The sequence below is a fragment of the Stegodyphus dumicola genome, chromosome 8 (genome assembly GCF_044657685.1).
Source record: "Stegodyphus dumicola isolate Sdum_Otavi_A_Nest chromosome 8, ASM4465768v1".
Taxonomy (NCBI): Eukaryota; Metazoa; Arthropoda; class Arachnida; order Araneae; family Eresidae; genus Stegodyphus; species Stegodyphus dumicola.
The window spans coordinates 124,917,382-124,942,615 of record NC_140775.1 but is presented as its reverse complement, the minus strand read 5'-3'; the positions used below and the strand labels follow the sequence as shown (position 1 = coordinate 124,942,615).

Here is a 25,234-nt window from a genome sequence, read left to right as displayed (position 1 = left end):
GAAACAACACTTAACTTTATGTATCAGAGAAATGTGATAAATTACAGCGTGGATTAAGTCGTATTGCACGCAACACATACGGTATTAATTACAACGTTCATTCGCTCATTTATAAACAAGGAAATGCACCCTTCATTATGTATGGCTCTAGAGTCTGGGGTATATCGCTCAAAAAGAAGATAAATTATAGATATTTACGACGTGCTCAAAGGTTGATACTTCTGCGGGTCATATGTGGATATCGTACCGTAAGCTATGAGTCTGTTTATGCAATTTCTGGCTTTCCTCCAATTGACATTGCCATTCTTCACTCTATTGCTTATAAGGAAAATATTTCTGCTTCTACTGTCTCTCAGTATGATTGTATTTTACCTCTATCTGATCTCCCTCATCCTTCAGAAAGAAATGCTGTTAATTTTATTCAGTTTAGCAATAAAATCGTGCATGATTCGCCTATAACTTGTTATACTGATGGCAGCAAAATTGATGGCAAGGTTGATCTCGCATTTGTTGTCTTCAAAAATGGTCTTGAATTTGAGCACTTTCAATTTAGAATCAGAGATGAATGTACCGTTTTTATAGCTGAACTTTTGTGCTTAAACTTCGCCGTCAAATGGGTCTCTAAACAAAACAGTGCTGTTTTAGACTATCTCATTTGTACTGATTCTTTCATCCTTGGAGATCTTAAAAAGTATTTCTTCTTCTAATAATATTATTATCGAGATTCAAAAAGAACTGAAAAATCTAAAGGATAAAAATATTTCGGTTTCATTTTCATTTGTTCGAGGTCATACAGGTGTTGTTGGGAACGAACGAGCCGATTTTCTTGCTAAGACTGCGACTAAGCGGGAAATTGACACTTTTGTCAATATCCCTATTTTTTTTTTTATAAGAAGGTCATGTATGAAAGCATTGTGGAGTCGTGGAATCACGAATTCATTAATTCAAATAAAGGGAATTTAACTAGGAGATTTTTCCCTTCTATTAAAATGAGATTGTCGTGTCATCATTTCTTCACAAGTTACAAATTAACCCAGTTTCTTACTGGACATGGGAATTTTAAAAGTTATTTGAGCAGATTTGAGTCCTGAGTCTGTCTGTGACTGTGGCCTCGGCGGCGAGGAGAATGTTGAACATGTGCTTCTTCTATGTCCTAAATATGAGAGCGAAAGAAAAGTCTTGAAACTGGGACTGAAAAATTCTAATATTAACTGGCCTCCAGAGTTTTACCAATTTATTTCCGAGAGAAGTGCTTTTAACACTTTTTGTCAATTCATTGTAAAACTTTGTAATCATCCTTAATTTTATTTCAGTTTTCTCTTCTGTTTATTTTGTATTGTGTTTCATACTTACTTCTGTAAGCCCCATGTGATACTATGTGGTACATGGGGAACTTGTTGTGTTTCTTTTAATAATAATAATAAAAATAATAATAATAAAATTAAATTAAAAAAAAAAAAGCTTCAACGTCAATAATTATAACATTAATGCTTAACGGATATAAAACTGCATCTCTCTGTGAATCAATATGACACAATTCTTTCTGAAAGAGTCCACCAATGGCAGAGTTAAGGATGCAGATTAAAAATATGTCAGAAAGTACAGACTACTAAATACAGAAGAAACTACAAGTAATAAACAAGAAGAGGGTCGGGTAATGCAATTACTAAGCCTCCAAACTTCATTTTTGTTATTCAAATCCTAGTAGCACTGCACCAAAGACCTGGACCTAATTGTTTTCATTCTTTTGAAATGCACGTTGTCTTTTTTGTTTCAGAAACTGAACTGAAACAAAGGCAACAAACAAACAATTTCCCCACACGTTGTCATTATAAAATTACAGGCTGCGGTTGTTTATCAATAGCATCAGAAACTGGAAACTGATTATTTTTCCGCTTAAATATATTTCCTTCCCACCACCCGTTTGAACACAATAGGTGAGAAAACAATTTACTCTTCAGTCTGACCTTTAGAACCAGGGATTCGTCATCTCAAACGAAAGAAGACAGTTAAGAACAAGAAAGAAACTGTTCTAAGAAAAGTCCTTCCTTGGAAATTATCTGGGGTCGAAGTTCTGTCGGGAAGTGAAGGTCGGTATTCAAACATGGCAACCTTTTTCCTCTTGTACACATACAGAAGATGTTCCTCATAGCAGAAAATTGATTTCATCCACGGGAAAATGCAAATAAGTTTAGTAATAAATCATTCAAAATTGTAGGCATACTGTTTATGTAATTATTTGTGTATTAATTTGTACGCAATACTGAAATTTTGTAGTTGAAAAGAAATTTGATAAACTATGTCCTAGGCTATTTAAAAATAAAATCAGAATTTTTTCTATGCTCATTGCATTAGATGTGATACGTTGAGAGTATGCTTTGAGCAAGATTCATAAAAGGAAATGATATCAAATACTCTCCGTAACTGTGTCAAACAAAATACAGGAATGTGATTACAAATACAACCAAACGTTGATCAACTGTGAGTCAAAAAAATACACAGAGTATATATATATACATTATTAGAATGATTTCGGTGCCGTTTAATTAATGTTTAAAATGTAAAGAGTATTCTTTTTAAATGTTCAGTCTGATAGCCCTTTTCTGCACTGCAGGTCTGCATCGTGATTCCCATGATAGAAGGGATTTTCGTAAAACTTCCAGGGGTATTGATATCAATTCCTTTTCCACAGTCCATCAGTCGTTGTGGGTTTGAGCTTAGAAAAGCTCTACACATGTCTATAAACAAAACGTCAGAAGACTTTGCAGGATTACGTTGAAAAGTTATATATGCAATACCTGTAACAGTCTTCATTTCTATTTCCTTGTACGAAGCAAAAAAGGAAGTATTGTAATCGCGAAAATTTTCGGGTATCATATTTCAACGAAAATATCGATTTTGACCGTTATCCAATGCAATTTAATAATGTTTTTGCGTGACATCCGCAAGTAAGGACAGAATAAATGACTCTTTTCCCCGAAAAAAATATAAAACTGATTTAAAATGAATTCTGAAGAAAATTTTTCGTGGCGTCTGTACGTACATATCTCGCATAACTCAAAAACGAGTAACCTCAGAACGTTGAAATTTTGTATGTAGGACTGCTATAACATGCAGATGTGCACTTCGTATTTTGGTTGCAATCGGCCGCACCAAAAGTATATAAATATATGTATATATATTTTGTTTTAATGACTGCTGTACATCGGAGTTGCATTTACATTTTTTTACACCTTAATTTGTCATTTTGTGCGGACGCGTCGGGAAATTGGAACAGAGAATTGAGACTCTAAAAAAATTTTTAGGACAATTCATCTAATTATAAAAAATTTTCATAACGCAAAAGTTTCAATTGTCTGTTTCGGCGAAACGCGTAATGGAGAGAGCTTGGTTCGACGTCTAACTAGAAATTTCCCTTGAAAAGCCAGGTTGGAAGTCGAATTGAGCTAATTTACCATTTACCGCTTTATAATTTTTATAATTTTATGCTTTTCATATGTTTTTATTTGTTTTATTGGTTTTAACTTGTTCCATCGATTGGCTTTTTTATATGTGTTAACTTTTCACTTATCACATCGATAGGTTTTTACTGTATTTTTTGCCATTTACCTGTTTCCAACGATTAATATTTTACTGTGTTTTATATTCTACATTTTATTTCGCGTGTAGCCTAATTTTTCACCCTTCATTGTCATTGTTTTTTTTTGTTTGTTTTTTTGTTTTTTTTTTTTTTTTTTGTTATGTGTTAACTTTTCACTTATCACATCGATAGGTTTTTACTGTATTTTTTGCCATTTACCTGTTTCCAACGATTAATATTTTACTGTGTTTTATATTCTACATTTTATTTCGCGTGTAGCCTAATTTTTCACCCTTCATTGTCATTGTTTTTTTTTTTTTTTTTAAATACTGTGTTGAACTATTTCTTGGAGCCACAGCTCCTGGTAACTTTTTGGCGAGCTCACTACGATTTATCTTCTTTCCATTTCCTTAATTTTGCAGCATATTGCGCAAAAAATTTTTAAGACCAAATAGGTCTTTCTGCACAGTACGTACTACCTAGCTTTTTAATTATATATATATATATATATATCCACTCTGTTACTTGGCTCGGTGAGCTCAGTTTCTTTATTGTTATATGTTTGTAAATTGTGCATTTTTTGCTTTAAAAATGATTGAATTATGTTGTTCTTATCTTTTGGTTAAGGTTTTTATGCCTTTAGTAAAATCTGCATGCAATATTTGTGAAGTTATCATCAATTTAAAAGTTGTTTAAGTGCAGCTAAGCCTAAGGAATTTTGCGATGGAGGACATGTTTGTTTACATTTCAAACTTGAATTTGTTACCAATCTAGAGAAACTAAGCTTCGCAACAACAAAGATAACGCCTTCTTTTATTATTTCGAATTAAATCATGCTTAATCCATTCTGGAATTTATTCGAAGAAATAAGTGTTTCAGATTTACTTCGTAATTTTTAATATAGATATTTTGAGTTTTTATGTATTTTTGCCTTGTCGGGAAGTGAGAACTGAATTAATTGAATGAGAAATACTCAATTGTCTGTGAAAAATTGTTTCTTTTTTGTTTTGTTTGCTTCATTTCTTTTATACACCGTTCTAGATTTATTATAGTATTTGAATAGAACATGTGGCAACGATTAGATAATTCTTCAAATGATATAAATTTATATGCATTCTGAGTTATAATATGGACGAAATATAACGCTGTTAAGTGAACCTAGCGCCAGAGTGTTGCTATGGTAAACAAATATAGTGAATTTTAAAAAGTGCATTTATTCTATTGTGGTTTATTTTCTATCGACGATGTAGATTTAATTCAATCCAATACGTTTAAATGAAATGCAAGAAAAAGTGCGTATAATTTAATATTCTGTGCTAGGAAGTCATGTGGTGTACACATCAGATTTTTTCAAGTAATATTCTGGAATTTTCAAAGTATAACTTATAGCTTTGTCTTCATGAAATTTCACTCTTTGAAAATCACTGGGACAAAGAAATTAAATTTCTTTTGTAAATACCGAACATTAAAATATTTTCTTGATAGTATATTAAGATGATTTAATTTTTTTCCTACTCTTCTTCTTATTTTTAGTTTCATATTGTAAGAGAATTCTGCGAAAGTCATATATTCCTTACTGAAAGGATTCTCGCAGTGACAGAACCAGGCTTGTAAAATTTTTTTCCTTCGTTTTCGATGATAAAAAGACCGTTTTTCTTGCAGTCATTTAGATAAACCCGTGCTTAATTAAGGGTCACAATGTACGTCCATATATCTCCCACTAAATAGTTTTCACGTAGGATTCTACAAATTGCTCTCTGCTTTTAGCCACATGCCTCGGCAAAAGCTGGTGAACATTATACTTTTTAGCCTTTTCTTTTTAAGTTGTAAATCTTCGTTTATTATTTTACTTATTGTTGCTACAGTTGTAAAAGATTGCAACTGCTTTCTGCGACGTTCTATTTTCTCTTATCACTAACGATTAAACATTAGAAACAGTACGTACCTTTTTCAGATATACGTTTGGAGTCTTCCTGCCATGTAGAAGTAATGACTGGCAGTTTTTCCTTTTCTGATTATTTTGACCTTACAAACTTTAATACATGCCTGTCACAGCCTTCTCTGAAACATAGAATATGAATATTTCTCTTGGAAAAGCGCCAAAACATGTCCTTTAATCCCCAGCCTGTTTCCACGCGATATTCTGAAAGAAGAATAAATTTATAACCTCAAAACAACCTCAAAAATTTTGCAATTCGGTTGTATTTGTATTTGTAGCTAAAAGTAAATTCAATGCTTTCGAGAGCGTTGAAAAGCAAATTGCATAGAGGAAACTCAATATCGAACTTCAAACGAGTAAGCTTATTCCATCAGTAAAGAATGCTGGAGAGAACCAAATGGTCTGGGGACTGTATGAAATCTGGATCTGATTGCAGAGTCAGAAATATACATTTTATTGATGTAAAAATAAAGAAATTTATGAATTTAAATATTTTTTAACGAAATTATAGACTTCACCAGGACGATGATCCCAAGCTCATAAATTTTTAATTTTGTATAACATTCCAAGTTCAATCAAAACGCTAGAGCAGAGTCCAGACTTATTGAGTATATTTTGAATTATTAGCAAGACATTAATAAATTCAAAATTTCCAATAGAAATGAACTTAGAGGAAAATTCCCCATATAATGGGAAAAAATAGAAGCAAATGTCTGTCAAAATCTTTTGAAATCCATGCTTAGAAAATTCAGTGAAGTAATAAAAAAGGGAAAAGAGACTTACGTATTATTAAAAAGGCTTTTTAGAGGGGTTTTTTTTTTTTTTTTAAGGAAACTTGCCGCTTTTAGAGTTTTTTAATATTAAGTTTTAAACTTTAAGACAATCCAAAGAATCGCATAAAAATAATGCGATCGCATCCAAATAATGCAATCTGTGTAATGAAATAAGACAACCTTTTTGATTATGAAAAATTTAGTCGTACGACACCTTTTATTAAAAGTATTCTAATTTCATATTTCTTTTACGAGCCTTCTGCGAAAAAATTTCCATCTAGTAAATTATTTCTTATCCGCGAAGTAATGACCGACTGAAGTTTTTCCCATTTCCGATAAATAGCACTGCTTATTTTGCACTTATATATTTTAATATCATGCATTTCACAACAATTTTTTAATTTTAGAATAGGAATATTTCTCTTTGGAAAGCGCAAAATAGTTCTTCAATTCACAGCTTGTTTACATGCGACATTTTGAAAGATAAGTGAATTTAAAAGTAGCTAATGATATTTCTCATTTCAAACAATAAGCTATTGCCAGAAAGTTTTATTCCATAATGTTTGCTTTAAAAAAAAAAAAAAAAAAAAATTATTTTTTCGAAATCGTTTTAAAAGTTTGTAAACACTTATTGTGTATACCGAAAAAAGAATAACATACCACAAATAATATAAATATAACAGTTAACAAGAACTTTTAGGAAAGGAAATAAGTTGATGTTTTTCCATTCTCTATACTTAATTGTTAAACAATAAGATGCTTTTATGTGCTAAAAAGTGAAACGTTTTAAAGCCTTTTCTTTTATTCCATTCTTTTCCAGAGATTAATTAAATATTCTATTAAAGATATAATAAAATGAACTCTAATATTCAGTACAATTGAATTCTATTGTACCTATAATCTAGAATCGTTCGAGTAGAACAATTGATAAAATTAGTGTTATCGAAAAAGCTGTTATTTTGGTTTTTTATTCAAATTATTAAATAATTTTATAAAATTACATTATCAGGATTCATTAAAATCATTAAATATTTCTTCTTTTTTATCATATTTATTTTAGGCCACTGTGAGCAGCCGATTAGTTATTTAAAAAGTTTGCTCTTCACTTTTTTGTTGAGTGTTTTAATCGAGAGAGCTCAAAAAATTTTTCACATAATAGTCTATAATTTCTAGTTTCGCCATTGCGGCGGTTATAAGAAGTGAAACTCCATAACCTGCACTAGAAAAAATTAAATAGTTATATCGTCGCATTTATGAATTGAATCTAAATTTCATATTTAATTCTTTTGATGAACCTTTATATGTCTGCTTTCATTTCTTTCTTTCTTTTTTTTTTTTTTTTTTTTTTTTTTTTTTTTTGTATGTGTGCATTTTTAAGATTGCTGATGATAATGGAAATTTTTTCCATTTACTGAAGAACGAAAAAGGTCATACGGAATCTTGGATGAGTTATATTCAATGTGCTAGACATTTGCAAGAACAAAATTTAGAAACTACACAGATAGATGGCGACATTTACTATCGGGTAATAAGAGTAAGTAGTGGCAGTAACGCCATCTTTTCTTATTTGAACTATAAGCTCTGATTGAGTTTTTGGAGTAAAAATGCGTATGTTTCGTTATATTTTATTTTTACACATTATTTTTGGAATGAGAATTTTTTAATTCTTACTTCATATGACACAAAAAGTAGTTTTGCTAACAACTAAATGTATTAAGACACAATAACACGCCGAATAAATACTAATTCAGAAGTCAAACAACAAAGTCATTTTGCGGTTTTGCAGCTGTAGATGGTGGTTCGGTAAAACCATCGAAACTAGTCCTGTGAAAATTTGGTAAATATAACGCTGATTTTTGTTGTTTGACTTCTGAACTAAATGTATTTTAATTTGAATAATCAATAACGTCAACCAGTGGCGTTTCAGGAGGGGGTATGGAGAGCCATTTGCACTCCTTAAAATTTTTTCTTTGATCAAAAATTGATGAAAATTAAAGGTGGCATTACTTTAATAATTTTCTTATTGAAGTAGGTCTTTAAGATTGCCTTATCCTCGAGTTTCTGGCTTATCAGATAAGATCATATTCTTTATTATTAAACACTACTCAAGATATATCGAAGACGAATCAAATGAATGGCATTTTAAGAGGTATTAATGTTATTCCAAGAGATGATCATTCAGAACCTATAAATTGTATAATTACACTCTAGACATATGACCGCTCGAAAATCCTCTCGAAAGGTTAGTGGTAGGGGATGAGAGATGGGAGACCTTCGGACTCTCAGAGTGGTCTCCATCAAAATTTGGGGCGGAAGAGCAAAGTCGTGATGTCACCTGTATAGTATCAACACCTTCTTAAACAAGAAACTGTTTAAGAAGGTGTTGGATATTCTCCCTCGGAATTCCAAACTGCGGCGGAAGTTCATCAGTTAGCTTGGTACATCAATGCCTCAATTACCTGTGTTATTACAGAGATGTTGGCCTAGCTTCTGCACTTGTCTTTTTAATGAATATTAATTTAAATACGAGAGGGCGTATGACGGCAGCAAATACATTAATCTCTATGCATAAAGTTGCATCTCATGTTGCATAATATACTGAATGTAGAGTAATTTATACTTTTTTAACTTGGGAAAATAAAACATAGAATTATCTTATTAATTTCTAATAGCATACTAGAAAGTTTACTTTGACTTCTAATACTTTCCCACCAGAAAACGTAAAAAATACTGAATACCGTAAGCTCATATCAAGAAGAAAAAAGTTGTACTTTCAAATTATTAAAGCATAATAGACACTAATTACTATAAACTATTGCCTCGCCGATTTGCGAGCTACACGTTATCAATTACTATTCCTCACATTTGTGTCGCCCGTCATAAAACTATAACTGCATTTAATATATATTACAAATTAAAATTGCAAAGAATATGTACTAATTCATATTTTCACAGAAGAGAGGCACTTAGCAAACCGATATGGTAATAAAAACTCAAATTTTAGTAATAAAAATAAAAGATAAAATAAAAGTAGTATGTAATTAATAATGTAAATGTAATTCATCATTCATTTATTTGAAGAAACAATAATTAAAGCTCAACCTTTTGTTCTGTAATAGCAATTTTTAGCATGCTTTCAAACTGAAATATAAGGTTCTGTATGGGCTGAAGTGACAAAAATTAATGCTATGTTGTAAGCTAAATAAAAGTTTGAAATTTCTGAGAATTATAGCTTTTCAAATTCCCTTGAATTTTCTTTAATATTTTTATCTGAACGTTTAATTTCTATATATTCTTAAAGTATTTATTTCAAAAAAGAATTATGTAGCGAAAAAATCATAAAATATATTTAGATGTGCATTGCTTATAACTTGCATTCGAAATACAAACATCAGGCTATTAGGGCCCCACTGTAGAGTCATTAGGTATCTGGGACGGTATTCCAGAGGTCCGCGGTTCGATTCCCGGCGAAGGCGTTGTTAATTTTTCATTAGGCTATTAGTTCGAGAGATGTAATACAGATATATCACTAATATAAAAAGCGATTAATTCTTTACATTACTAAGTGTTAAAAACATTTAATTAATTTTAGTTTAAAATTTAATTAATTTTAGTTTAAAAATTAAAAGGATTATTTTTTCAAAGGTTTGAATTTGTGTTATAAGGTATTTTTTCCCTCATTTCCACATGCCTTCGTGGTGTAATTGGAAGCCTTCTCGACGCATATTCCAGAGGTCCATCCCGGAGAGGACACTGCACATTTCACGTCTCCTGCTTCAAAAAACACTTAATGGCTATACAAGTGGCGCCCAAACTAAAAGATAGTGCACGATAATTCGACACCACCAGTATTTGGCGTTTGGGTCCCCTAATTCCAAGTCTCCCTTTAAAAGGAGGCCCAACAGCGGCCGAGCGGTAAAGTAGCTGAACACTGGTAGTTCGGTCCGAGGTTCGAATCCCGCGAACGGGCTGGCTGCATGGGCGTTTTCGTGGTTTTCCCCATGTGTAACGTGTATATGAGCCACTTTTCCTTAGAAAGTCCTCCACGAAGGCATCCCTCCCCTTAGGCAGGTAGCCCTAGTGTGCTTTGTCGTAATCTCAATAAACCAAACCAAAAACAAACCCTTTAAAAGGGAGTATATAAGGCAGTTCCTCTCTCCTTTCCGCATGTCTTGGTGTAATTGGAAGAATACTTTACGCATATTCGAAAGGTTCAGGTTTTGAGTCCTGGCGAGGGCATTGCACATTTTTCACAACACCTGCTTCAATAAAAACCTAATGGCTCTACAGTGTCAGGTATTGCATGAGGTAAAAAATTAACCTGTTTTGAAATTTCATTTCAACAAATGGACACCCTTCCCTCAAATACAGGTTTGGCTGCCTGCAGTCAGTGAGCAGTCTCTCGGATCATAAACTTAACTTGGAGTATCAGACAAGTCAAATTCCCTTTTTCTCTCCTTTGTTTCATTTAACTTAGCAAATTCTTTAATTTTTAGTTATGTTTAATTTTTAGTTAAGTGTGAGAATGATGCACGCCGTCCGGAGTAAATAAAAAAATCCAATGCAATCAAAAAATATAACTGCCGGTGAAAATTTGTCATTTGAAACCAGAAATAGAATTCACTATCTCTTTATTATAAGTTAGTGAAATATTTGTAAACTTTTTATTTTAATCTTTACTTTATAACTTTTTCTTTCCGTATTCCTCATCAGAATGCAAATTAAGTTGTAAAGTATGTAAGCAGACGTTTTTGATCCAGAGAGAGAGAAAGTGACCCTGGCATTCGCGCTGCGAAGACCTGAGAAAGAAAGCTTAAGCACCACAACCCAGTTTTTCAGGCTGAACTGATTGCATTAAAAGCCGCACTTCTCTACGCACTGGAAAATAACTATTCCAGTATATATTCAGACTCAGCCTCTAGCCTCCAGGCAATCCGAGGCACATGTAGTAAAAATCCACTCGTCAGAGCCATAAAAAACTCTTACTAAGAACACTAAATACTATAGACCTGAACTCCAGTGTGTACCTGCCCACTCTGGAATACTGGGCAATGAAATTGCAGATGCAATAGCCAAAAGAGCAGCAACTGATCCCCACGTTCGCACACTTGACGTGCCTCTCCCGGGTTCGTTCTTAAAAGCTGAGCTCGAGAGAATTACTCAAACGTTGGCAACATCTGTGGGAGACAGAGACCACCGGCAGAAGAGTTTGCAGATTTTTTCCAAAAGTCTGCCGGCTTCTAAAATCTGGCTCGTCTCACTTCACTCAGTATCTAACAGGACATGGTCCGTTCATGACTTACCTGCATCGCTTCAGACGACGCGAAAGCGAGCATTGCTCATGCGGGATGGTAGGAGATCCGGACCACTATCTGTTCGCTTGCAGAGAGACCGCCAAATATCATCTTAGGCAACCAGTAGCAAACCCCATCCATGCATGGGCAGAAGCTACTTCAAAAATTCGCAATGCATTGAAACGCATATGTGATTGCATAAACATTGCACGCAAAATCTCAGACAGGCTGGAGTAATTCTCAGCCACCATCCTCGTCACCAGCACAGCCCCTGTATGCTCTGTACCTGTAGTGAACTAATTTTATCTTAAGTTAGCTTATTCGGCTTTTCTTATTCCCTGTATATATTTATCTCCTTGAACTGTAGAACCTTGAACTATGTATTTTGCCTTATTTTATGTATTGTTTCCACTGTTTTGCCTTTTTTTTTTTTTTTTTAATTTTATGTATTTTTTTACTTTATAGTATTTTACTTCTTATTACTTTTAGTATTTGTAACCACCTATCCATAACTCTGTAAATATGTTACTGAAATTGTTCTTCTCACCGGCAATGCACCCTTCTTCCATCATGCACTATCGTCTTCGTCCAGCATTTGTTTGCACTGCCCCCAGCAGTCGTCTTGAGCACAATATGTATTTATAAATGTGTTATTTTGTTCAAATTATTTCCGTCAGCGGGGCTACCTGGCCGATATGCTAACTACCCAGTGGACCGGCTGTCTCGCTGTCGGTGGAAAGAAAGAAAGAAAGTTGGCACTGAGCATTTTAATGTTTTTGCAACTGTCCTTTGACATGGCGGATTTTCTTTTAACATTAAAGATCTTACCTTCGTTTCGAAACAATCCGTTTTTTCTTGATTATGTATTTGCAATAATTTGTATACTTGAAGCCGAACTTTGCCATGGCTTTCACAGAATTGTTTAACAACTAGATACGAATAATTTTCACTGGTATATATTCCTAGATAAGCAGATTCATATTTTTCCCTGAAGAAAAACTTAGAGTTTAAAGTTTAGGGGAACTGTGCGGATCGAGTCATGCTTATAACTTTACAGCTCCATCTATATATTTTCATGGAAAGGATTCTTTTTTATGAACTGCTTTTATAATTTTCTTCTGCTTATATTTCCAGCAAATTCAGTTTTCGTTACGCTAGTTTTTTCACAATTAATCAGCCAACTAATTTTCGTGATAAAATTTTATAATGTGGCTTTTCGCGTATTAATGATTCTCTTACGACGTTCAAGTTTCAAAATAATAATAATAATAATAACAAATAAACATTCTATTTTATTTAGTTTATTTCATGACCTAGTAAAATCCAGCAAAACCGCTAGTATAATTCGGTTTTTCCTCGCCACCTCTAACTTTTAAATAAATGTATATTATTCTATACATCGAAAAACTATTTGTACTATTTAACAAATCCAGTCTCTATAAATAATAAAAAAATGCTGTTAGATCCAATTTGAAATTTTGACATTAAAATGTTTAAATAGGCGAGAAATATTACTTTCTATAAATTGATAGGAATCTTCTACTTGAACAATTCCTGTCATTTTATAAAAGCCAATAATTTTGTACACTGAAACAAAAATATCTTTCTAATACTAAAATACAGAATTACTTTCATTACCTTTCAGAATATTACCGAAGATAATGAGCTATTAGTATGGTATGGATTCAATATAAAACAGTGCTTTGGAATACCTTATTTTGAGGATAAAAGCAGTCCAGGAAAACAAATTGATGCATTAACAGGTAAGAAGGAAAAAAAAAGACAAAATTCTTTAAAATATTAAGCTATCTTTCATACTAATAACTGGTTATTTTACAGATAATTCCGAGATTCATCTACAACAATTAGCTGATGAAAAGAAAAAACTAAATTGTGTAGTATGCCAGAAAGGTTTTAATTCCAGGAGTAACCTGAGGTCACACATGCGTACACATACCTTACAAAAACCTTTCAAATGCAGTGTCTGCCAAAGAAGATTCAGCCAATCTTCAACGCTTCGGAACCACATACGTTTACATACAGGTCAGTTTCATTCTAATGTTTAAGTGTACGTGATAGTACCAGTAAAAGTACGGGGGACACCAGCGATTCACTATGGTTCAACTGGTAATGCCTTCTCATACAAACTAACCCTTATTTAAAAAAATGCAAGCTTTGTAAGCGTTTACAAAGAAACGTTGAGGAGATGAGCAACCGAAGCTTTCCCTATTACGATACATCGTGCAGTCCCACCCTACACCGCGCATCCTGTGTTTATTAAGAAAAAAGTTTTTTCCGATAAAGTTTTTGTCTCAATACAATGTACTGATCTTAGCGAAATCGCTGTAGCTTGCGGTATTTGTCTGACATACTGCTTGACAATGTTCTTTCGTTTGGAACCTCGACAAACAGAGTTTTCTTTCGTCAGTTAATTTAGCCATGTAAATTTTCAATTTAGAAGCATGATCTCTGAATTTCTACCCTTAAGTATCCCAGATGCCTGCAGACTCAGACATTCGCTACTTCAAAGTGCCACAGAACTCGAGGGAACTTTTGCTGTTGGAGCAACCCCTCAGCAATAAATAATACAAATGTATACAACTTGTTCCCCTGTCACAGATTACCGGGTATTAACAAAGTAATTTTATATAGAATAAGCACATCTCTCAAAATTGTTTTAAAGATTTGTAAGTCTTCAATCAAAGGTGTCTTCAAATCTCGAGCCCAGTTGGTCCGTTATCAAACATACTCTTAACGAAAGATCTAACTCTGTTTCCAGTTGGATCTCTTGACATAACTTGAGAATACTATGTCTGAACACTCAAATCGACATTAAGGGCACAAATTTCATTCCAATTTATTCATCTTCTTTGCAGTGCTCCTATCAGACGCATTATTTTTAATTGATCCATGTAATTTAGCATTACGATGTGTTAATTATTTCAAATTTTGTTGAACAGCGCTGCGAATAAGTAGTAAACCTGCTTAGAAAAAAGCTAGTGACAGGTCGAATCCGAATCCAGATCCAAACCTTAGGAGTTTCTCGGATCTCAGACCTCTGGAAAACCTCAAATAACAATTATAGAAAAAGGTTGAAAGAAGAAAAAAAATTATTCAGTATTAAAAGTTTTTAAATAGAGCAAAATTTGAAATCGGCATTTAATAGAAGTAAATCTGAGAAACCGTTCTTAAAAATATACCTAAATTTATAAAAACATGCAGATGAAATTTGATAAATGAAACAAATAGTAAAATTCTTGAATCTTGTAGTCATATTCTCAATATGATTTTATGAGCAACTCATGTCATGGTATAGTAACTATACCATGACATGAATTGCTAGGAACATTTAGAAAATATAAGTAATCTTATGTCCAAAATTATGGAGACGATTAGAGAATAATTTCAAGAAAGTACCTACTCCAATAGATTTCGCTCCAGGGCATACTGAAACAATGGGACGCTCATGGCTATCAAGAGGTGATAATGGTGATTCGCAGACCACTAAAATTGTAACAATTGCGTTTCTTCTTTAATGAACGTTTCCGCTGGGCGTTAATAAAAATAATCTTTCTTTAAAGTTTTAACTTAAAACAATTAATAAGTTCTAGGTTACGATTCAAAAGATTCGAATGGTGAAAAAAGCGTTAAAATTTGGGATTTGGAAGTTTACACCTTTTTAAAGATTCACGGCATCGGAGCGTTCGAATATCTAGACCTTAGAAAACATACAGATATATATATATATATACACTCCTCGTATATATATATATATGAGGAGTGTTTTTTTAATAAGGATCGTTTGAAAATGAAAACCAAACGAAAGAAAATTCTCAAAAACCAAATTTATTTTCAGATTCTACATACGTTTCTATATTTTTCAACATAGTTGCCAAGCTTATTTAAACACTTATCATACCTTAGAACTAGATTTCGAATCCTTTCTTCATAGAAACTTGCCGCCTGTTCCGATAACGAAGGCCGATTCATGGCCATTTTCACGTCCTAGACTAGACAATTCAGGAAATTCGTTTGAAAGAGTGCGTATGGTGAAGCATCTGTTCTCAAGAATTTTTAGTCATCTGAAGCCACCATATCGTCTCTGATCACAGATGGGCGACCAAAGCGGGACTCATCATGGACTCATCAGCTTTGAAGTCTCTGACCCACTTACGCACTTTGCCTTCACTCATGGCAGTAGCTCCATAAACTTCACAAATCTCCTAGTGAATGTCTGCAGTAGACAAATTTCTCGTCGACAAAAAAACGTGGATGGCGATTCGATATTCTTGAACATATTAAGACACAGAACAAACAAGTTACCTACACAGCTGCAACTGAGCACAGTTGTTTCCAAGGGTTGACGGAATACGCGCCCCACAATTTCTATACGCAAAGTTCACCTATTAAACAATAGAGCAGGAAGACCAAGTGACAAACGTGGTTTATTCAAGCAACAACAGACTAGACTGTCACGTTTGTACGAGGTAGTCGACCGTTTCACAGGCCTTTACCAAGCTATTTTTGTTCTCATGTAGGGCTTGAACATGTGATAAATAGAATCTCCTGAGTAATCAGGAGGAAGAGCACTGAATAGTGCTTCATTTATTGAGTTTTAGTGCCGTACTAAGCAGAACTGCTTGACATATGTGTTGCCATCTGTTGTCCTTTTGAGATTATTCAGTATTCCATCTGTTTTAGCAAAAGTTCTTTAAGCAATTTTGGAGGCATATCTTTTCTATGATAAGCAATTTTTCTGTACAATTTCTGGAGTAAATTTAGTCTTGGATAAATACGTGATCAATTTTTTGGCAATATATACATATGATGCAATGAATTTTTCTATAAATACAGTACATTGGTAGTTTTGCAGATAATGCGATACATAATAAGTTATGTAAAAAGATTTTTTAAAAACATACAATTTTCCTATGTAATGCACAATTTTTCTTTGAATAATAATAAGAATAATTTCTTGGATAGATGCAATTAAATAGATAAATTTAGTACTATTTACAAGTCCTTTGCAGATTTAACGTTAGGCTGAGGATGGAACCATCAATGCTTGCTTCGTGCAAGAAAAACTTTGTCTAATACCGCTCGGCTATCAAACTCTTGCAATTTTCATATTTTTCACCAACTAGTGTTCTAGGTCTTGTGGATGTTTGGTACACAGGGAATGTTTGGTACACCGTTCTGACTCCAATAAGATTAATATTTATTTACATTTTCTGGAAACAGAATTACACAGACAGAAAATCAGTCATTGTTCTTTTTCTTAAGAACAATGAAGGCTTAGTGTCGCCACTCTGAGAAACAGAAAATTGCATGCGAAGAGTTTCACAAATGGCGCTTCCCATTAACTCAAATGATGTCGCCACACACCCCGTTCCCAGTGATAGCGTTATACCAGGTAATCTTTCGGATATGCAAGAAATATCACCTTTCTTCCAGCTTTTGTGTTGCTAGGATGAATAACTTTGGAATAATCTTTATCTCCAGAAAGCGGAGGAGAGATTTTGGAGTATGCGTCTGGAGATTTGTTGTGATATTGAAACATGGTTTTCAGTCTATCTATCGGTATCCTTTTAATTTTACTTGAAATTTCCACATCGAAAAATTTCTGAAAAGGTTTTTTAACTAAATATGGTCCGAGACAGGGTGAAGAGAAGATGAAATTATGTCATTATAGATGAATACATGTAAACAGTTTGCTAAATTCCTTGGGCACGAATTTTTTTTTTTTTTTTTTTTCCATGGCTACTTGTTGGAGTTGGTTTTAGGTCTTGGATGTGACTTTGCAATTTCTGTATAAAATCTGAGAACGTAACAGTGGGGACATAACTGAAAAATTCTCCAAGCAAACAGTGGTGAACCGTACACAAGTTCAGCAGAAGAACAATGCAAATCGTCTTTAATGGCAGTTCGAATGCCAAGAAGAATCAAAGGTAGACAATCACTCCAAGAATTTGACGTTTACAGATGGATTTTTAGGCTGTTTTTCAAGGTTCGATGTTGTCGTTCGATTAAACCATTAGATTGTGGATAGTAAGCCATGGTGCTGTTCGCCTTGAAGCCTAGGTATTTGCTTAAGGATCTGAAGAATTGGCTGTCAAATTTGCGACCTTGGTCAGATGTTATCTTCTCTCGGATTCCAAATCTCGAAATCCAAGTGGCAATGAGGGCATGGGCGACGGACTCTGCGGTTTGGTTTTTCAGATGTGCAGCTTCGATCCACCGAGTGAACCTAAAACCTTTGCAAGATGGTAAAGGGCCAACAATATCGATATTAAGGTGCTTGAGACGTTGATTGAGAACTTTGAATTCAGCAGCTGAAGCGTGGTTGTTATGTTTGTGAATTTTGGCCTGTTGGCATTGCAAGTATGCTCTACACCACAGCTGATAGTCTTTGTTTATTGCCAAGCCAAATGAATCTTTTGGTTACCAGCTTCGTTGTTGCACATCATGTTCTTTAATTTTATTGTTTTTTATGTTGGGTTTAAGTAAGTTAGGAAATTTGTTTAGGATGGCTCTATATGGGTTTTGAAAAATATTAGCAATGAATTTAGGAGTGACGTTATTGCTACACAAAGTACCTTTTGCTGTTAATGAGGTAGTTCCGTCGATTAATATTCTGTTTTTACTATCGACTAACAAATTAAAATGTAAAAGAAAGTCTATTCCCACGATAGCTTTATTAACATCCGCAATAATAAAAGGCCAGTTGAAAGATCTGCGTAGCCCTAAATCTAGTTCTAATAATTTTTGACCACGTGTTTTAATTGTTGTATCGTTAGCTGCGAATAACTCAAGCTTAGCCACATTTCTTTTTTCCGATGGTGATGATGAAATAACTGATATTTCTGCTCCAGTGTCAATTAACAAATTGGTTGCTGATGCGTTGTCACGAATATATCGACGACCCATCTGTACCCCTTGACTTTCTGTCGTCATCGAAGGGCGGGGATTCAGTTTTCCTCTTTTGAGACCTGATATTTGCATGGTGGGGTGCACTTGTACGCTCTCTCACCAAAACGTTTGTGAAAATAACAATTATTTGGGTCATCGTTACTTTTGAAACGATTTCTATAATTCGACCTGTATCGTCGTATTTATGGACTGGAATTTCCACGCCTATTCATTTCTGCTATTTGCAGTGTCAAGTTTGATATCTGTTTCTGTAAATCTTCGGCTATAACCATAGTAGCGCGGCAACGTCGTTTTGGTCCGAGAGGTTGCAAAGTGATCGTGATAACTTTTACGACGTCTTTACAACGCTGCAAAGACGCAAAATACTTGCTGTTGCATTTTGACAATTTGTCGACGTCGCTGAAACGTCATATGACGTGGTCGTTTTACATCTTTTTCATAGTTCATCAGCGTTACTTTCAGAATGAAAAGAGATTAAATCTGCCCTTTTAATCTGAAGTCCGCATAAGATTTATTTTGCAATGTTTCATTACTTTATTTCATCTAAATATATTAATCTAAGGTAGATTCATCTAATGAAATATGCATATAAATACTTGAATGATTAAATTTAATTAGTACTAAAAATACGTGCTAAATTATTGTTAAATTTTTGTTAAAATGTTTAATATTTAAATATTTTTTATAAAAATTATAGCAAAATATTTTAAATGAAACTAATCTATAAAGTAAGTTATTAAGTTATTTTATATATTTTAAAAAATCATATTTCCGAAATCAATGCAAATGCCCTGTTAGCAATTATTTTGCTGCTGAAATATGACTATTTATTATTTTTGAAGGAAGAATTTATTTGAATTAATATGCTGACATAATATGAAACATTTTTACCGCATACAGAGCAAAAAGTACAATTTTCGCGAAGATATGATTGTGCGTGAAGAATATTCACGATTATAAATGGGCAATTTTAAGAATTCCGAGGAAACGTCCATGTTAAAAGACGTTGCATATCTACTCATATAAACGGCTGTCCAAAATATCTCAGGAGAAGCAGAACGAAAAAATTAATGTAAAAGGAGAAATAAATATTACACTTTTAATGGGAAAACGACAAAATTAATGGCTTTAATAAATTATTAATAAATGTTAACATCAAAATTAGAGAAACTGTGAACAAAAATGCGAAATTCATTACCTATAAAAGTTCTGATGAACTGTTTGTTACGTTTTTGTACGTCTCCATGCATTTAAAAATGCTTGATTTATTCCTAGTATACGGTACACTCGGAATTTGGCGATATTGACATTACAAATGTTTTAGCGAGCCCGATAAATATTTTTTTTTTTTTTGTAAATATAATCTTGTGAATATTGCTCGTAATTCTATTCAGTTGAAATAATTCTTCTATGCCATTTAAAAAAGATTCTATTAAATTATCAGAAGAACCGCCGAAAGGTTTAATGGCATCGTATAAACCGCTGAAAAGTTTAGAGTGAACTGCTGTTCGAGAGATTGACATTCCATGTACGCATTTACTGGATGATTATATTAAGTTGGATCATTTCAAGAACAGCCTTATTTAATACTAGCATATTGTTGAATAATTTAGAGTACTCAGGAATTAGTTAAGGAATTTCGGATCCTCAAAACAGTCCCGGAAGACATTGCTCTCTCGAAATCCGAAGTAAAGTGTGAGTAACATTTTAAAAACTCTCATAATAGGCTGAGTGCAGGTACATACGTTGTAAGATGACCATTCAAAACATTGCCATCAGAATTAGAAGATTCAAGGGAATTAAGGAGGTTTTTTTCACTTTTAGAAAATAGGTTGGTTAACAAATCTGGCTTGCAACACATGGAATTCATACCAGATTCTGAACTTGTCCCCCCCCAGTCATTTATTACTTACCTCACCACCCAGTTTTTAAGCCATCAAGTTCTAGCACTAAAATAAGAGTTGCATTTGACATATCAGAAAAAAAGTCTAGGGGGAAATTCATTTAACTGTGTGCTGCACGTAGGCCCTAGAATTCAACCAGAATTATTTGACATTCTCGTCCGATTTAGAACATATGCTGTTACTATCTGCGCAGTTATAGAAATAAATGTATAGACAAATTTGTGTGCATCAAGAAGACAGAAACTTCTCTTTGCGGAAATCATGCCAATCAACCAATCGAAGATAATACTCTAAACGGTGACATACGGAACTTCCCTTACACCATTTACGAGGGTTGGAACTTTAATAGTGGCAACTATTTATTTACAAGGAATACAAAAGTGATTCATGTCACCATGTTTTACAGTCCTACAATATAGTCGCCAGCATTGTGTACAACCCGTTTCCAACGATGTGGAAGTCGCAGAATACCTGTAGCAGAGCCTGCTTTGTTGATAGTTTGAATGGTCCGGTCTAGTGCCGCAAGAATCTCAGGAACAGTTTGGAAGCGAGTGCCACGAAGTGGTTCCTTCATCTTAGGAATTAAGTCATAGTCACAAGGGCTTAGATCTTAGATCAAGTATGGTGGATGGTAAAGCACTTCCCAGCCCCATCGCTTGAAGAAATTAGTCACAGCTTGCGCTGCATGCGGCCGAGCATTGTCATGCAAAATGAGAGGAGCGTTCTGCAGAAAGTGTCGCCGTTTCTTTCTCAAAGCTGGCCGGAGATTGCGCTCCAAAAATGAGCAGTAATACTGCGTAGTGACGGTCTTTAGTGGGGGAACGGTATGCGTTAGGATGACACCATCACAGTTGCACACGAGAACCCCCATAACTTTCACATTGCTGGGGTTCTGATGAAATTTCGAACGTCGTGGTGACCCGTGATGATGCCATTCGTTTGATTGGCGTTTCAGTTCTGGCTGGTACGATCGGGCCCAAGTCTCATCCAGCGTAATGATACGGCGTAAAAAAGCATCTCCTTCGCGCTCCAGGTGGGTTCTGGCAGCATCGTAACGTAGCCATTTCTGCATTTCCGTCAATTGATGAGGAACCCATCGTGAAGCAATTTTTCTCATGGACAGGCGTTCCTTCAGAATGTACAGCACAGTCGTATGCGCTAATCCTGTTTGTCCGGCCAGCTGACGAATCGTTTGGCTCTCGGAGCTCTTGGACACTCGGACGACCTGGCCGCAGCATGTCTGCCACGTTTTGGCGTCTTTCATTGAATGCTTTCACCCATCTTGCTACGGTTCTGTAAGGCAATGCAGACCGGTCTAGTGCCACAAGAATGTGCCAGAGGTCGTGCTGTACAACCTCTGGCACATTCAACTTTTATCCAACATTGTTCTTGTTTTGAAAACATCCTGACAACGCTTACTTTAGACCGCGAGCTAATACAAGGATTCGTTCTTCGCGTCACTCCGCATGCGCGTGACGTAGGCAGGACGAGTCTTTTTGCTGAGAGGTAAGGTAGGTATGTAGTTTACGTGTGGTATACGCGATATTCTTTGGTTTGGTTGCGTAGCGTTTTTTCAGCTGTGTTGCCACTATTAAAGTTCCAACCCTCGTATATCACCTTATTCTCTTCTCCAATTAGCTTTAGATGAACAAAAGGATTTTCAAAGGACTTTGGAAGTTGTCAAATCTGATTTTTATATTGATCTTTTAATAGGCATTACATCAAGAATTCTGCCAAAAATTTAACATGACACAGATAATAATCTGGGTAGAAGCGGCCTTATATTTCGGAAATGGTCATCTAATATACCTGATATATTAGAACTGCAAACTCGGAGAAATATACCTCAGCTGGACATTTTCAAGGAACAACGAAGGAAGATGTTGAGAATAAACTGGCATCCCCACAGTGACACACGATTTTAACATACCTACCTTATAATTATCTTCGACACTAAAAGGAATGTGTTGTCAGAAGTTTGTGAGACTCTTCTGTCCCTTTGGCCCCAGTTAATGTTTTATTAGTTTCTACAAAAATATTTCTTCAGACTTAAGGACAGACAAGTAGATTGGGATGGCTCTCTTAAGATCTTAATCCACAACGATGGACGATTTGGACTTGCTTTCATGAAAACTTAAATTACCTTAGTAAATTAAAAATTCCTAGAATGATTTTATTTATCATAAGACAGAGTGCTATACCTTTCGTGTGATTCATCTGAGAAGGCGTATTGTGCAATTATTTATGCTAAATCTTTTCCTGAAGAAGAAATTTACGCGTCATTGATATGTGCAAAAACAAGAGGTGCACCACTAAAAGTGCAATCTTTAGTTTCCAAACCAAGACTAGAATCATGAGCTGCATTATTGTTAGCAAATCCACTCAAAGCAATAATGAAATATTTAACTGTTCCTGCTAGTAATTGCTTTTGCATGGTCGGATTCTACTAATACCTTGTTCTTGATTGCTTCTGAATCACGAAGATGGTTTCCTTTCGCAGCCAATATAGTGTCAATAATTCAAACCATCATTCCTTAAGTGAAATTGAGTCGCGTTCAAGGAAAAAAATAATCCTTCTGATTATGGTAATAGAGGCGTATAACCTAACGAATTAATTGACTGCGATCAGCAAGTGGTTCAATGGATCTTATTAGTTATAGAATTATTATCTGGAATCTGTTTTGGTTGAACAAATGGACATTTTTGCTAATTCATATATATTAGCTTACAATTTAAAATATTTTGCTTTCTTACTTCCTTTAATGATGTTAATATCTTAATGAATAAAAGTTAATGTAAAGAGAAGACTGAAATAAGTGATACAAATTTAACCAATAAATGCTGGTTAAATACAGCCATTTCACTCAGAGGGTTAAGTAATGTTTCCACTTTTGATGTTATTGATTGATCAATTCTTATAAAAAATATTAAATTATTCACTTTGAAATAGAGCAGGGGTTCCCAACCCTATGCCCGTGGGCACCATGGCACCCGCCAATCGTTTAACTTGTGACTGCCACTGTGCAATCACAAAAATGTTTTAGTTTTCAATAAAATTCTGTATGAAAATTTTCTCAATTTTAATGAAATACAAATTGTGTGTAACAAAGATACCATCACAAAGCGAACAATCTCTTTTTTTTACGTCATTGTATTAACTAATTCACCTTCAAAACGTAAATGGTGCCCGCAGTCCAAAAGATATTCTAGAATGTGCTCTTAGCTTAGGAACCCCTTAAATAGATTACAACAACAACAACAACAAAAACAAAACAAAACAAAAAAAAAAAAAAAAAAAAAAAAACATGACTATATCTATCCAAATAACTGCCACACCTACAGCAACATTAAAGAAATCAAATATTCACATATGGCTACTGAATATGGATTAAATGAAAGTGATGAAAAGCTGTAATTCGGTCACTGTAGGTTTATGCATGTTTTTTAGGTTAAGACACCTGCATTAGCTAAAAAACTAACTCCAAACTAAATGTGATACTAACATGTTTTTATAAATATCTTTGATAATACTTTTTGTGTCATTAGGATATTTAGTAATATTACATACTAACTAGCGTATTTTTATAAATATCTTTGATGATTTGATAACAATTTTTGCATCATTAGGATATTTAACAATAGTATTACATTTTAAACTTAGAAAAACTTTCATATACAGTTACTAGTTTGATCTGCATACTTATTTTAACTTTATATTACTTTTTTTAGGAGAAAGACCATATAAATGTAACATATGCCTCAGTGCATATTCCCAACTGGCTGGATTAAGAGCCCATCAGAAAAGTTCACAGCATCGTCCTACCATACGAAAAACACATTTAATAAATAAATAACTTGGCCATAATGCATGTCCAACATATTTATATACGATGACTTAAAAGCAAAGGCAGAACCATAATCTTATATATGTGGAATGATATGCAATGTACAATGGTGTAATTTTATGTTGGAAATTTTAAAAATGAATCTTACCAACTGGTCAGTTTATAAATGCAGTATATATGGCAACTTTCGCACAATGTTTTGTCCAAACACATGAAGCTTTCAATGTACATAAATAAAAAGCTAATCTTTCATGCTTTTAATAAAACATTCACTGCATAAATTAAATGTTTAGTAATCACTTGATAATCCTTTGTCACCTAATGATATATTTTATGGCACAGCATGAAGTGAAATACAAGGTTATTCAAAAAGATATACCCAATTCAATTACTCTGTATTTCACAAAGCATAAATTGGACATGAACAATCCATATACTAATGAAAAGAGGAAGTTTCAAAGTTTATGTACACAGGTTAATGTGTCCCCCTTTGCAGCAAGGAAAACATCTAAGCTGTAGACAAACTTGTCTCACACACGAAAAAGCTTGCTTTGTGTTACTGAGTGTACTGCAGCAGTGACACAGTTCTGTAGGTCAGTCAGTTGTTGATAATTTTGGGACAAACAGCCTCCTTAACATAGCCACACAAGAAAAAGTCACACAACACGAGATCCAGAGATCTCAGTGGTCAGAAGTATAGCGCCAAGTCACGATTTTCCATACGACCATTCCATCACTAAGGGACATTAAAAAATCCTCAGACACCATGGTGCCAATGGGACGGAGCTCCATTCTGTTGGAAAATGAAATCATGTGAACCTTCATTAAGTTGAGGAAAAAGGCATTGTTCCAACATGTCCAGGTACATTATTTCACTTAGTGCTTTCCGCAAAAAAGAATGGTCACTCTGTCACACTTTTGTCCGTGATAAAGTACAGAACAGGTTTGGCTTTGCCAAGTCTCTCTCAC

General features: G+C 34.1%; 1 protein-coding gene across 1 annotated transcript in view; it reads left to right on the top strand.

Annotated features, from left to right (window-relative positions):
• Positions 1-24,555, top strand: part of LOC118202010 (PR domain zinc finger protein 12-like) — a 66,509-nt gene extending 41,954 nt beyond the window's left edge. Inside the window, exons 5-8 of the mRNA XM_085823026.1 lie at positions 7,671-7,826; positions 13,232-13,349; positions 13,426-13,629; positions 24,150-24,555. Of these exons, the coding sequence (XP_085679152.1) occupies positions 7,671-7,826; positions 13,232-13,349; positions 13,426-13,629; positions 24,150-24,274 (603 nt within the window). The 3' untranslated portion in view covers positions 24,275-24,555. The remainder of the gene's footprint in view (positions 1-7,670; positions 7,827-13,231; positions 13,350-13,425; positions 13,630-24,149) is intronic.
• The last annotated feature ends 679 nt before the right edge of the window (positions 24,556-25,234 follow it).